Source organism: Lipophrys pholis, assembly GCF_963383615.2.
Source record: "Lipophrys pholis genome assembly, chromosome: 22".
NCBI classification, from domain to species: Eukaryota; Metazoa; Chordata; class Actinopteri; order Blenniiformes; family Blenniidae; genus Lipophrys; species Lipophrys pholis.
This window is the reverse complement of record NC_137644.1, coordinates 9,297,962-9,312,511: the sequence shown is the minus strand read 5'-3', so window position 1 is coordinate 9,312,511 and position 14,550 is coordinate 9,297,962. Positions and strand designations below refer to the sequence as shown.

Genomic DNA, 14,550 nt, shown 5'->3' with positions numbered 1-14,550 from the left:
CATGTCATGTTTTACTTTGTGCCAAATACACGCAGCCAATATATGCAGAAGTCAACACGCGTCAATCTACACAGGGCAGATTGCACCACACAGATGCCAACCAGAGGTTGGCAACCTGGTTGTTATGGTGGGATCTCTGTCAAGATGCTGCAGTTCCCCCGTGATCTTATGATCTCACGAACCCCGCTTGGTCGGGCGGTTATGGCACGAGCCCACAATTTGAATTTGGGGGGGTCACGTCAACATACAATCCAACCTATCAATCAATCCGCCGCCTGCTAATCACTATTGGAAAGGGGGTGGGGCCTCAGAGTAATAATAACTGTATTCATCCCGACTCCAAACACAGAAACGCGCAGCAGTGTTTAATGGAATCACACAGAAGAACAAAGGACGTAAACACACCAACAAACCGCGGCTCGCTTGGTTTTAATTACATCAGAAATGATCCACTGAGTCATTATTTGAAGTGTGCTGTTGTTCTTTTGTAGTCCGGTTGTAGCGTTTCATTGTGAAGCTTTTAAAAGCCGCGTGTGCACCAGGCGTCTGTAGCTAATGTGGCTCTCGGAACAACGTTGTGGAGTATCGATTGAAAAGCTGCAGGAATTTTAAAGAGGGGGCCTCTCAGGTGGGGGATTCTGGACCGGAATCCTGTCAAAATCTTCCGCGCTCGAGTACATTTGTGTTGAATATCGGTAAATATCAGCGGTTTTAAACTGTCGTCTTCTCTCTGGTCTCTTGGATTCTCTCCTCCTGAAGGTGATCTGCAGTGTTTTTTCTGTTTCTCCCATCAAATTACGACACAGTCTGCTCTCCTCGGGCCATGAAAGACATTATTTACATTCTCTAAGTGAGCCAAAAGGAGAAAAAGCGAGGTCAACGCACACCTGCACGCTGGAAGCGCTCTGGAACGCCCACGCTCGCTGTCCTATTTCCTCAAACGTCTGCAGGCGCCGAGTCGACTGGAGCTCCGAGAGAGATCCCGACTGTTGCTCTTTGAAAGTTCAGTATAGAAAGACAAAAGTCAGATTCTGGGAAGAAGCTGAAACTGATGGAAACGCTACTTACTGCATTGGGGTGATGACAAGGGGTGAGATGGTTGAGGTAGTCCATGGTTCAGTTTCAACCTCGGTTTTTTTGGCCACGGTTTTCAGTTCATGTTCATTGTCTTTTCAACTTGTGTTACCCTCTCAAGGCCTTGAGTATCAGAAAGCGATACGTCAGGGTACTTACGGAGATACTCGCTCGTGTTTCCTTTCACGTATTGGGCATGTTTCAAGCAACGTTTGCAGACACGGAACTTTCTGTTAAATGTTAAATGTCCTTGTATTTAACAGCAAAACCAAAATGATACAACACCGGAGATTTGTATAAAGTTGTTTTTTTAAGATAGCGGCGTGCAGTGATGCAGTGGCTTCTCTGCGAGCGTACGACTTTTTTGTACTTTTTACGAGCAGTTTGCGCAACAGGCCGGGGGTGAAATACAGCTCATGACCTACGTCTTCTGAGGAACCATAATGCGGTACTGAAACCAGACGCCGAGGCAGCGTGAAGGAGATTTAGACTCTTAAAGACAGTGAGTTTAGGAAACAACGGCGTGGAAGGAGACGGCCGTAAGCTGGCGTGCTAACCAGGCTAAGGGCTAACAACAGAACCGCTCCTCCAGGGCGTACTGAACCGTGTAAGGCGAACTGAATAGTTCAACATTTTACCAAGAACAATTGCATTCCTAATGTTTACCAGCCGAATGGCAGGACTGGTCGTGTGCGATGGCTGCAGAAGAGCCATCAGAAAGATGGCGGCTGTGTTCGTTCACTGGCTGGTTGATCAGGGTGTGGACAGTCAGTGTCAGCCGATTTAGCCTATTTGATTGTTTCCTACTTTAGGACACCGGTTTTAGTTCCTTTATTCTCTTGTCCTCTTCTGGAAATGTTCCTGAGTAAAACAAAGAACCTTCGAGTTCTTTCTGGGCCCGTTCAAGACCTGACATCAACATGTGTTTTAGCTGATCTGATCACAAGTGGCGAGCCCTAAAGAGAAGTGTGAACAGGCGCCAAAGTGCTTTAACTTAAACTTCAGGGACGCGTCTGTCCAATATGTGCTTTGTAGTGTGAACAGCATGCGTCGCGAATGCGTCCTGGGACGGTGGCGTCGCATGACAATACAAGTACGCGTCGTGCCCGGAGGCCTGCGGGCACACGGTGCCTTATCGTGGGCCGAGCAGAGGATGGCGTCCAACGCAAGCTGAAGTGACGATGAGGGAGTAAAACCATCCGATCTGACGTGATAGCTTGGTAGCCCAAAACGTCTGGGCTGAAAAGTTCCCCAAGGACTCAGACCATTTCCATGATGGACCTCAACAGAGATGAGGCTTCTTCTTGAATCTGACATCTGACAGAACCAGGAAGTAGTAACACAATCCAAACTCAAGAGGTACAGCAAATTTCGTAGGGGTGGGGCCACGACTCTAAAGTAAACAGTCATCCCTTTTTCTTTTTTTTATTCCATCGTGTTGACATTGGCAGAGAAGCTGTTATCCATGAACCCCCACCTCCCACCCCCACCCCCTACTCCACCAGACTGTCTCACATCATCAACGCGGTGTCGTCAGCGAACGTGATGATATGATTGGACAGATGTGTGGCGGGCGCAGTCGCGGGTCGCCGCCGCTCGCAACAGAGCGACGACTGTCTGAGGCCCGTCGATCTCAAAGTCAAGGACCTGCACACGCTGAGAGGAGTGCGTCGGCGTGTGTGTGTGTGTGTGTGTGTGTGTGTGTGTGTGTGTGTGTGTGTGTGTGTGTGTGTGTGTGTGTGTGTGTGTGTGTGTGTGTGTGTGTGTGTGTGTGTGTGTGTGTGTGTGTGTGTGTGTGTGTGTGTGTGTGTGTGTGTGTGTGTGTGTGTGTGTTGCCCGCACCCGCTTGTATCAGTTGCTAAACCATCCATCAAATTACTGTGGCAACCGAGCGTCCATCACCCTATCCATCATCCAAGGGCGACAGACGGAGCGTCGGGAGGCTGCGAGAGATGTCACGGGCGAGCGGAGAGATAACAAGGGGAGAGGAAGACGGGGGGGGAGGAGGAGGAAGAAGAAGAAGTAGTGCCAAAATAAGAAAGACAAGAAATTGTTATAAAGGTGCTTTTTTTTTTTTTTTTTTTTCCATCTTTCTTTCCCCTCCACTGCTTCAACCTCCAAAAGAGTGTGTGGCGTTCAGCTGTGAGCTCCAGGCAGGAGATGTGGCTTCTCTCCACCACGTCTTCACTGGAGAGATTCTGATTTGACTGACTGACTAATTTAAAGGTTTCCTGGTGGGAATAAAATGGAGTTTCAGACTCGTCTACCTGACCGGACTGTCAGAAATCGCATCGCAGAGAGTCGGGGGAGTTCTCGCCATCGCTGTCTCGCTGTCATTCATATATCATATTATTTTTATTTTAGAAAGAACACTCAATAATCTCTCTAAACTCTCTAAACATAGTATCCAGATTATATATATATATATACCCTCTGCAGGACTGTTACTCTGAGAACATATACACTCATTTCTCAACATTTTCTTCCTCCGGCTTTCATTTCCTCCGCTATTATTTTTACATTTTTACAGCATATCACCAGCAAACAGGCGCGCCGCTCACAGACAGACGACGCATCTCCTCGCCTTCCTGGAGATGCGTCACCGCATCGGACAGCCACAGCGGCCTTTCTAATCGCCCGAGTGCTTGATGGGACGCTGTTAGGACGCCATGGTGTTGTGGATGGCTTCCACTCTGCCGTGGGAGCCGCTTTAATCGGTTTCTACACGCCGAGCTTTCAGGGGAAATAATCTGCCTCACCTGCTCGGCAAGGATGCTCACAGTGACATATGAGCTGCTGTTTCCGTTGTTTAATTCAGATGGATCTTCCATCGTGACTTGGAAACACTCTGCAAGGGGGGGGAGTAACGGCAGGATGTTACCACGCGAAAGACGAGCCGGTCCCACGGAGCAGAGTGCGAATTTAACGACTTTCAAACTTAAAATGGTCAAATACCTTTTGATAATTAAACATAAAGGGTATTGTCAACAGGAGCCGTCTTTAGTCAACGGACAGTGTGAAGAAGGTGAATGAAGCTATATCTGGGAAGTGGGAAGATTCCCACATCCAACTGGGAATATAGGCAAAGTGAGAACTCGTCGTTTGTGCACTTTCGTTTCAGAAAGGTTTTGCGTTTCCATGGAAACATATTGAAAACAACTTAAAAATACAAATGTAGTTCCATGTTTAGCCACTTGTGGGGGCTGTTGATGCACAGTAGCAGCGTTTTTTGCCATTGACAACTGGACGGGCCCCAGATGTTTCCAGAAAGTGTTGTTTTTGTCCGTCTACACAGTGACGGAGTCGGAAAACATTGTCGAAAAGTTCCACCTTGGGAGTCGTTTCTAAAAAGTTGCGTTTTCAGTTGCAGCACGTACCGTTGTCGCGTAAATGTACACCCCAGAAGTTTAGCCGTTTTTTTATAAAATTTTCAAACCAAACCCCAAAATGTTTCATCAACTTTTCAACTGTCCAGTAATCTTACGACACCAGATTTAATCTGAACAAAAATAGCCAGTGTTTGGGGAAAAAAACAATATATGAACTCGGAATTAGAAACCGAACTGTTACACTGATGAATATAAATTGAGAATAGTTTTTAAATTGGAATGTTTCAGAACCTTTTTAATGATTATTCAAACAAATTTCCTCAGATATTTACCAGCTCAGTGACGGTTACCTGTCCCATATGCTAAAGATGGGAATTCCTGGCTTCTTAGAGGGAAACGTCCAATTTGGTACAGTCAAACTGGGAGTTTCCAACTGGGAAAAATGAGCTCCAACCTCATTTGATCTTTGGTTTTTTTAAAAATGTTATTTTCATAAATCACAGACCGCGTACACAAATGGGAAATTCCCAAACTTTTCAATTTCCCAGAAGCATTTTGCGGCCAGATATTTTTGACTCTTTTGAGTTAAAGATATTGAGATTTCAGCTCTGGGCCTTCGGCTCTGTGACCCGTCTTCCGCTTCCTGTTTGTGTCGTTCTCTCTGGCTTCGGGCTCGGCTCAGCTGCGGTAGCGTCCCCCGTTTCCCTCGCACACGCTCCGTTTCTCCCGGAGTTGATGACTCCGGAGGAAGCCGGCTGCCTCGGACCGTCTCGTATTTATGAGTACATCGGTCTCGACGACGCTCGGCTGGATTTTATTTGCTCCAGCTGCGGCTCGGAATCGCAGGAACATCACAAAGATGGAGTGAGATGAATATTGCAGCGAGCGCCTCCGAGACGTCTGAATCTTGGGATGATGATCGGGGGATGGGGACGTTCAGTGAGCCCCAGCTGTTGAGTTGTGCGAGGGACTTCGCTGGAGGACGAGGTGAGGAGGCGCTCAGTCACGTGGGGCCGTCATGAGCGCCTCCGTTAGCGCCGCGGGCTAATCCCCACCTCGTTAGCTAATTTTTCCTCGTCAAGTTGCACTCGGTGACGTCTTCGAGGGACGATGTAGGTCAACACAAGGGATGGACCCGCTTCATTTGTCACCGCAGCTAAGCTAACGTGAACGTATAACCGTAGCGAAGCTCGTTAGTTCACCTGACGAACAAAACAGTTCCCATCTGAAAAAAGTCGGCCCGTTCAGGGAGGGTCAAAGTGAGCATCCACCACCAGAGGGAGCACCAGAGATATTTCCTCACATGACATCATGGAGGGAAAATCTCGGAATCGCCTGTATGAGCACACGTCCATCCAAAAGCGAAGCAAGTGAGGGCGCCTCATCCGCAGGCTATGGAAACACAACGTACTTTTAGAAAACAATCCGAGAGTCACGAAGTAACGCAACTTTTCGAGCATGAGCGGTCCTTGTACTTCCAGGGCACGGACCATATATATATATATATATATATATATATATATATATATATATATAACCAATAAGACTACAAGTAGAGTGTACGTTATAAAGAACAATCATGGCAGCAAACATCTTGTTGAATCTGGCAATGACTGATACTGTTATGATGCATTTTCCTGTGTTTAGACGATCGGCCAAAAACGATGTGGTTACATGAAACGGCGTTGTGTGTACAGGGGCTCACGCTTCAGGGCTCGTCATTTGTAATCTTGCGATCAGATCACTTGAAACACATACTAATGCCAGGTCTGAATGGGCCGATGAGCATCTTTCACTCTTTGGGAAATGGGTGGTGGTGGTGGTGATGGTGGTGGGGGTGTCTCGCAGAATATGCCAGCTCAGCGTTAAAAGGCCGACATCGACTTCCTGCAAAGGGGGCGAAGCACCGGAGCCACTGTGTCACAGTTTGAGTTTTAGCAGCACATTTCAATCCTGGGCGACACGGTTGATATGCCGATACTTTGAAGTCAGCCCCACACACACACACAACGCACCTCGCCCTCCTCCACCACCCGCCTCGCTGCGTTCCGGGCTTCTCCTCACCTGGGAAAACATGACTGCAGGCGATCCAGGAAACCTCAGGAGACCATATTCAATTCCCCCCCTCCGTTCTCCCTGGGAAGCAGCTCCCATTTCAATAAAGCCTCGACTCCGAGCATTCACTCTGCAGAGATGAGTCCTGGTGGAGGCAGAAAGAGACGAGAGCCTCTGAAAAGCCTGAATTTTTATTGAGGGATTGGCGACGCTGAGGCGAGGAGGAGCTCTGATATGTGCGCTTTGTTGCATCAGGAGCATCGCGGTGAGCGTGCAAAAAAATGGATTTAATTCCATGGTATGGACATTAAAGTCTGGATGATTATTCCTATTGTGTGATCAAAATCAAATCAAACTTTATTCATAGTGAAACCTAAAGTCAAAACCTGATGTGTCAGGTATTGGAGGAACTGGAGGCAGTGCTTATATGGGGTATAATATATTTTTATTGTTGTCTGTGTTTGTTGTTTTAATTGTTCATTCTGTTTCATATGGATCTTAGTCTGAAATAAAGATTGATGATGATTAAATGTACACAAAGTAAATACGAAATAAAATATATACATGATAAAGTTAAATATTTAAACAATGACACATGCAAATATTTACACCCGGAAAAAAGACAATATCATACAACAGTAAATGTGAAAAACGAAAAAGACATTCAAACAATTGTCGAATAACATTTCTATGCAATATTGTACAAATGTAAAGAAAACAAAAGTACAACATATGACATTTATCCCACTCAACATAATCCCCAGATCTTATTTACATAGCGATGTTTACAATAGCATACGTTACGTGGCGTTAACCTGAAACAAACACTAATGTTTATCAGTCATACATCCACACACCATGTTGCTCCACCGACCGCGGACCATAGAAGTGTGTGAGAGAAGACTGCAGCGCTGATGTGCTGGTCTGTAGACGGATTCCCCACTTTTGTATCGATTAAAAGTGAATTTTATTTAACTTAGGAAAATTATAACACTGGTAATACCACTCTGTACCACTAGGTGGGGCATTGAGGAGTATTTATTAGGGCCCGGCTGATATAAATTTTAGTTTTTCCGGACGATACTGATTCCGATATTTTGGAATAAAAAAACTCAGATAACCGATATCAGCCGATTAATTTTCTTTAGTTTTGTATTATCTGTTTATTTCTGAGTTGTAGTTCACTTATTTGGCGTGTGTGTGTGTGTGTGTGTGTGTGTGTGTGTGTGTGTGTGTGTGTGTGTGTGTGTGTGTGTGTGTGTGTGTGTGTGAGAGATGGAGTCCATTTGCCTGATCCACACGACTAAAATACACACAAACAGACTGACAGCGGTTATCATGGTGACATGTGGTGGTGATGTTACAGATCGATGGGCGTGTGTGTGCGTCTGTGTGTGTTTGGTGCTTCTCTGTGTTTGCGTTTGCTATGTACTTGAGATTGTGTATATATCTTTGTGTGTGTGTGTGTGTGTGTGTGTGTGTGTGTGTGTGTGTGTGTGAGGTTTTACTGTCAGAAGGAGAAACAAGCTCACTGTCAACTGAAGGACAACAGAGACAAGCTATCAGAATCAAACACCAGACACACACGCGCACACACACACACACACACACACACACACACACACACACACACACACACACACACACACACACACACACACACTCGCACACCTCTATCTCTTTTCACACAGACAGAAGCGGGTGGACACACAAAAGGAAAAAAGATAAAGCACACACACAAACCTATCATTTTTCACATTAAAGTATGTATACACACACACACACACACACACACACACACACACACACACACACACACACACACACACACACACACACACACACACACACACACACACACACACACACACACACACAGTTTTTATTTTCACTCCAATAAACTCAATATATTCTTTCACACATTGTGCTTGGTGCCTGTAAAGCTAGAGCTTCACCTGCGTTTGTGTGTGTGTGATTTTGACTGGCTTCAGGGCTGACAAGAAAAACAACACGTCACTTCTTCTACAAAGAATTTAGTGACTTTGTAAAAATCAAAACTGCTAATGCTAACTAAATATAGATTATTTTCCCCAAAATATTTTTTAATGGTCCCTCTCTCTCTCTCTCTCTCTCTCTCTCTCTCTCTCTCTCTCTCTCTCTCTCTCTCTCTCTCTCTCTCTCTCTCTCTCTCTCTCTCTCTCTCTCTCTCTCTCTCTCTCTCTCTCTCTCTCTCTCTCTCTCTCTCTCTCTCTCTCATTGAGGTCAACACCATACCTCATTCTGATTGGTGGAGAGGTGTCAGGTGACCGGTTGATATTGGACATCACCGGTGCGTTCATGTGTGTTTGTTGACGAACTGCGGTGCGTTCAAGTGTCCCCCACATGTGTCATGAATCTTCGGCGCACCACGAGAGCCTCTAGAGTCGGTATTTGTCGCGTTAAGGGTCGTGAATCCATTCTGTTTTTCTTTTCTGCCACTTCAAACCAAAGTAACTGAAGTATGAAGTCGGACTCGACCTGGCCGACTCCATGGCCACACTCCTGAAATTACTTTTTGTCTGCAGGTGTGAACCTGAACGCCCCCCGATGGCTTTCTATTCCCCCGAGTTCAGTTTACAATATTTTCTATGGCCATTGCTGAATGTCATTTTTCTGTACTGGAGGTATTTTAAATAAAGTTTTTTTACTTGGACATGCATCACTCTCTTCCTCACTTATCGTTCTGTTAGCATTAGCATTAGAATAACCTTCTGTCTTTTCGTCTTCCATACTGTCATCTCTGTTAGCATTAGCAGTTTTTTTCCTCTTGGTTCTGCTTACTAAACCACATACTATTAGCTTAAGCATTAGCAGAAGGTAATCACCAACATAATTAGCATTAGCAGAGCCTGTTGTGCCATTCTGTCTTGCTCCATGGGCTAACTCATGAAATTAGCATTAACCGTCTCTCAGTGTTGGTCACTCGGTCCACTGTTAGCTTTAGCATCAGCAGAACCTGCTGTCGCCTTCTGTTTAAAACACTGGGCCCACTGTTAGCGTTATCTTTAGCCGACACTAGATTAACTCAATTTTACATCTGTCGAGCCGAGATAATACTAATATTCCATTTTCCCGTCCTGTGTTTGTGTGTTGTGATGACAGATCCGACTCTACGCCCGGCCGGATGCCATCTCCAGCGGCGCCGGCGACTACGCTTTGCAAATCACCAAGAGGCTGCTGGGATTCTATCAGGACTACTTCAAAGTCCAGTACTCACTGCCCAAGCTAGGTAAGGCTACTATTTGTGAGCTCCTCGGTGCAGTATACCCGTGTTAAGTACCTGTGATGTTTGGCCGTCGCACACGACGGAATCGGGGAGGAATCTTTGGTCTTGGCTGTGAATCAGTGAGTCCCACGTCGCACTGTGAGACCGGTTCAAGGACGGCCGTTGTCAGGGGCAACCAAAGACAACCTGCGATCAAATTCAGATAGTGTCGGATATTTGGGTTGGTGGTGACTGTTACTGTGACCTGCTTGTTACATGTACGAGTGTTTTGCTGGAAAATTAAAGACCAAAACCGTAAATGCTAACATAAAATGCTAGTAGATGCTAACAAGTAGTTACTTCAAGCTCCCTTTGAAAATTTGACATTTCAAGTTGGCCGCTCACGAGGACTCATCGTAGGCTGTATCCAGTCTCCCTTAAAGGAGACATATCATGCTTTTAAATCCTTCCTTTTTACATATAAATCATACAGTTGTGGTCTATACAACGCGAAACTGCAATGCTTGGGTCTGAATTCCTCATTATTATAGCTCCACAGGCCCCTTTTCAACCCCTTTTCTGATGTGCTTCTGAGAGCAACTCGTTTTGGGGCGGTCTCTTCAAATGCAAATGAGACACTTCATACCCCGCCTCCTCTCCAGGTTGCAGAGGTGACACTCGGTTCAACGTCACCCCTGTTCGGCCATCTTTGTAGTTTGATAGAACAGATACAATTATCTAGCGGCGCAGAAACTTTATATTCACACATTATTTACAAAATGTCAACAACGGAAGATTGGTCCATACAGCCATACATGTTGGAGCCAGAGTCGGACCCGGCGGAGCGACATGAAAATGACGATGATGCACCTACAGAACAACGTCTTCATATGGATGTAACGCAATGGTGTGTTACTATATTTACACTAACTTCTCCATCCATGCCCACTACTACAATACTGCCTGTATTACAACGACTATTTAACACAGAAGTTACATTATAATCTAAAACGAGCACACAGCGCTAACATATGAAGACGGTGCAACTGCTAATGCTAACAAAACAATGACAGGGACGTCTTATCATCACACTTTGTAGCGTTATATACAGCTTACCGAAGTGCTCTGTTCGTCGTCTCCATAGATAGAAGGAACTGACCGCTCAATCAGACGAAGTCTTTCGGCAAATCCTTCTTTATACTGGCAGAGGTTGCTGAAGCAGTCGTCCTTAAAGTGATTCGCGCACACAAAAATGACCTTACCCACAGATGTGGGTACATTTCTGTGAAAAATAAAACTCAACCAGGCACTTCGAAAAGGTTCTGATGCTGGGAGACGGTGTAAAGAAGCTTGTGGGTTACTACATCCAACAACCGAACATTTCGACTTATCCTCTCGTAACTTCGGTTGGACTAAAAAATCGCAGCGAGAAACAAAAATGGCGGATTGCTCGAAATGTCGATGTCCTAATTTAGCAGTTCCGCTGAGAATACTGTGACGTCATTGTTCAAAAAACGTAATAGAGAATAGAAAAATCGAAACCGATCGCAAAATATGACCAAAACAGAATATAAAGATATCAACGGAGCACCTGAAGAGACTACTTTGAACTTTTCTGTACTTCTAAACACTCTAAATATACAACAAAATGCATTTAAGGGCTAAAAAAGTGGATTTAGCATGAAATATGTCCCCTTTAAGTTGTCAACTCTTAAAATTTATTAGGAAAAAACATCAAACCTAGATCTCGATCGTACCCTTTTTTCATATCGCGCCTTCCTCTCTCAGGAGCACATGCTAGAGTTTGACTGGTACCAATGTTAGGCGTGCGTTGATCATGCCAATAGCATAGCGATAGCATAGCACAGACGGCTCCTTCAAAATTGCACAGTCTGCATGAGCGTTTAGTAGCGCTCCCTCGCTGAAGTCACTGCTTTTCCTCTAGCAATCTGCTGCACGAGACAATCCGACGGCTCAAGGCTCTTTTCAAGGTTGCAAAAGTTTTCCGTCGGTTCAAGGCGTGACGAGCTCCTTCAAACTTTTTGAAAAGTGGTGTCGGCCTTCAGCTTCCACTTCAAGTTCCTTCAGTTTTCACTTTGCAGGGCCAAAACGTGGAGTACGACGATTGTCTCTGAGAAAAACTGCTCGTCCTTCTCCGACACGTGGAAACCGATGACGAGTGAGAAACATTCGATCGTTTCTTCAGTGTTCCAATGACAATACGGGCAAAAGTAATGTGATTACTTTGGATTGGTAAGCGATTGCGGTGGTTATTGTCAACATTTTGGAAGTATAGAGTATTTTAGAACTCTCAGAGATTTCAGAACTCTGGACTATTTTTCGACTCTGGAACATTTTAGAACCCTGGAATATTCTAAAACTCTGGAACATTTTTGAAATTTGAAACATCTCACTCTCTCGCTCTCTCTCTCCCAAAAAAAAATTCAATCTCTCCCTGCGTGCACTCTCTGGCAACCAGGCAAAGAAATCCAAGATGGCGGACATGAGAAAGACGGACATTGAAACGTGTAGTATTTTGACCGTTTTAGTGTTTTTGGAAAATCTGCCTTGATTGGACCGATCGGAACGTCTTTAAGAGAAATTTTCCACGCTAACTTCCTGTAATCAGCTCTCACGGCATCATCAACAGTTTTTTTTTGACGTCTTTTTCCAAACTGATCATTTGTTGTGGCTTTGCGCTGACCGCCTACACCTTTTAGTGTAGTTTACATTTTGATATTTCACGGCTCATTCCTGCAACGTAGTGACATAACGTTTAACAGGGTTTTTTTCTTTCTTCTTCTCTTTTTTTCACGAAAACTCGGTTATTCAATAGGTCAGAAAGAGAGTGTTAGCTGAGCAGCTGATCCACGCAAGTCAACCGTTTTCTTGGACTGAAGGTTGGCATGTGTGTGGGTGTGTGCATGTGTGTGTGTGTGTGTGTGTGTGTGTGTGTGTGTGTGTGTGTGTGTGGGGTCAGAGTTCAGCCTGCAGATGTGCTCTCTCATCATGCTCTCTTGATTTGAGCCTCGCACACTGTAAACAACCGGAGGACGGACGGACGGACGGACCTCGCGGCGATCCCACGAGGTTCCGAGTCTCACAAAACAGAGACAAAACCATAAAAGAGAGGAGATAGAATGGCCACAGAGACGCTAAATACCTCAAATCACACTGAAAACTGAATGCAAAAAAAGCAATAAAAAAAATTTTGTTTTTGAAATTATATAACGGCAAAAAAACTCAAAACATGAAATCACTAAGAGGAGACATGAAAGGACCAAAGCAGGATAAAGAACGTTACACAAAACAAGCTGCGGTACAAAAGAAGACATTTGATGGACTTAGGAGGCGCTTCAATGAGCTTCAGTGTTCAAATAGTACACAGAAAAAAAACAAACCCCAGAGTGCCTTCAAATATTAGAGAGTATTATGAAACCGGGAACAGGAAGGGCAGATCTTTACCCCTGGTATATGAAATATATAGTTGGAGCCTTTTTAATCAACGACAACAAGTGAAGCAAAATAATATTTTCGGTCGTGCTGGTTCTGTTTTTACAATTTATTAAAGGTAGATATTAATGCGAGGAGGCTGCTGGCATCAAAGCGAGCTTTGTAGTCCAGACCACCTGACCTGAGACTGAGTCCAGACCAAGATAAGACCACGACTTTAAGTGTTCGAGACCAAGTCAAAACCAAGTCCTTGAAATTGTGTTCTCAGGAACCGTCTCCAATACTACAACTCTCATAAAAATACTAATAGAGCATGATTGGCTTGATCAATAGCTTTAGCATCATAGACTTTGATCTCTATGTGTTCCTGTGTGCGTGTGTGTGTGTGCATCAGCAGCGTCTCTCTAAATGAGCTCAGTTCATGTAGCCACATCATCGTGTGTCTCTGCCTTCAAACTGATGTTGACATCGGTCTTTACCACAGTTTGCCTCTAACTCCACCCCGCTGCTGCCAGTGTGTGTGTGTGTGTGTGTGTGTGTGTGTGTGTGTGTTCCCTGAGCCTCAGGGCTCCATCTGCTGCCATGCAGGGCATGGATCCCCCCTGAGAGAGGCAGACAGGAGCGATGAGCAGCACATTTAAAGAGACAGAGCGTTCCTTCCAACATTCCTCTGATGCTCCACACAGCAACTCTCCAACCCCCCCACCCCCCCCCATCCCCCCCAATTCTATTCTATTGGACAGTCCATTTCTTGGAACCGCCTCCTGTTGGGCTCACTGTGGCAACAAATCTCTTGACAGGTGTTAATACACCTCAGCCCTCTTGCAGGTGTTGTAAACAAGCACGTTGCCACCCCCCCCCCCCCCCCCCCCCCCCCCCCCCCACACCGCCCCGCGACCAGGGGGGAGGGGCACACTGATGGTTTCCTGAAATTCCTCTCCGACTCCTCACCAGACCTGTCATGTTCCAATTCGGCTCCTCTCTGTTTTGTCTCTGATTCCTCTCTTATGGATTTTCCACCAAAGAGAACCAGGTGGTAGTTCAGGGCCGGCTCTATTGCCAGTTCTTGAATGCGTACCTCCAGAGAAGCGGTTGTTTTCCATTGTCGGGGGAGCCGAGTGAGAGCCAAAGTCATTACGTCACTCCAAAACATGCGTAGCCCCGAGCACCAATTTAGCCCCTGATAGGCCGGGGTGGTGGAAAGACAAAGAACTGGTGCTGAATCCGGCCTTGGCCCAGAACTAGCACCTGGTTTTTTCTGGTGGAAAAGCCCCCTCTGGCTCCTCTCCGGTTCCTCCCCGGTTCCTCTCTGGTTCGTATCTGGTTCCTCTCTGTTTCTTCTCTGGTTCCTCTCTGGTTCTTCTCTGGTTCCTCTCTAGTTCCTCTTTGGTTCCA

General features: G+C 45.6%; 1 protein-coding gene across 1 annotated transcript in view; it reads left to right on the top strand.

Annotated features, from left to right (window-relative positions):
• Positions 1-14,550, top strand: part of trhde.1 (thyrotropin releasing hormone degrading enzyme, tandem duplicate 1) — a gene marked incomplete at its 5' end in the record, with an annotated part of 148,576 nt that overhangs the window by 35,583 nt on the left and 98,443 nt on the right. The window contains one exon of the mRNA XM_080492323.1: positions 9,600-9,726. Within this exon, the coding sequence (XP_080348449.1) occupies positions 9,600-9,726 (127 nt within the window). The remainder of the gene's footprint in view (positions 1-9,599; positions 9,727-14,550) is intronic.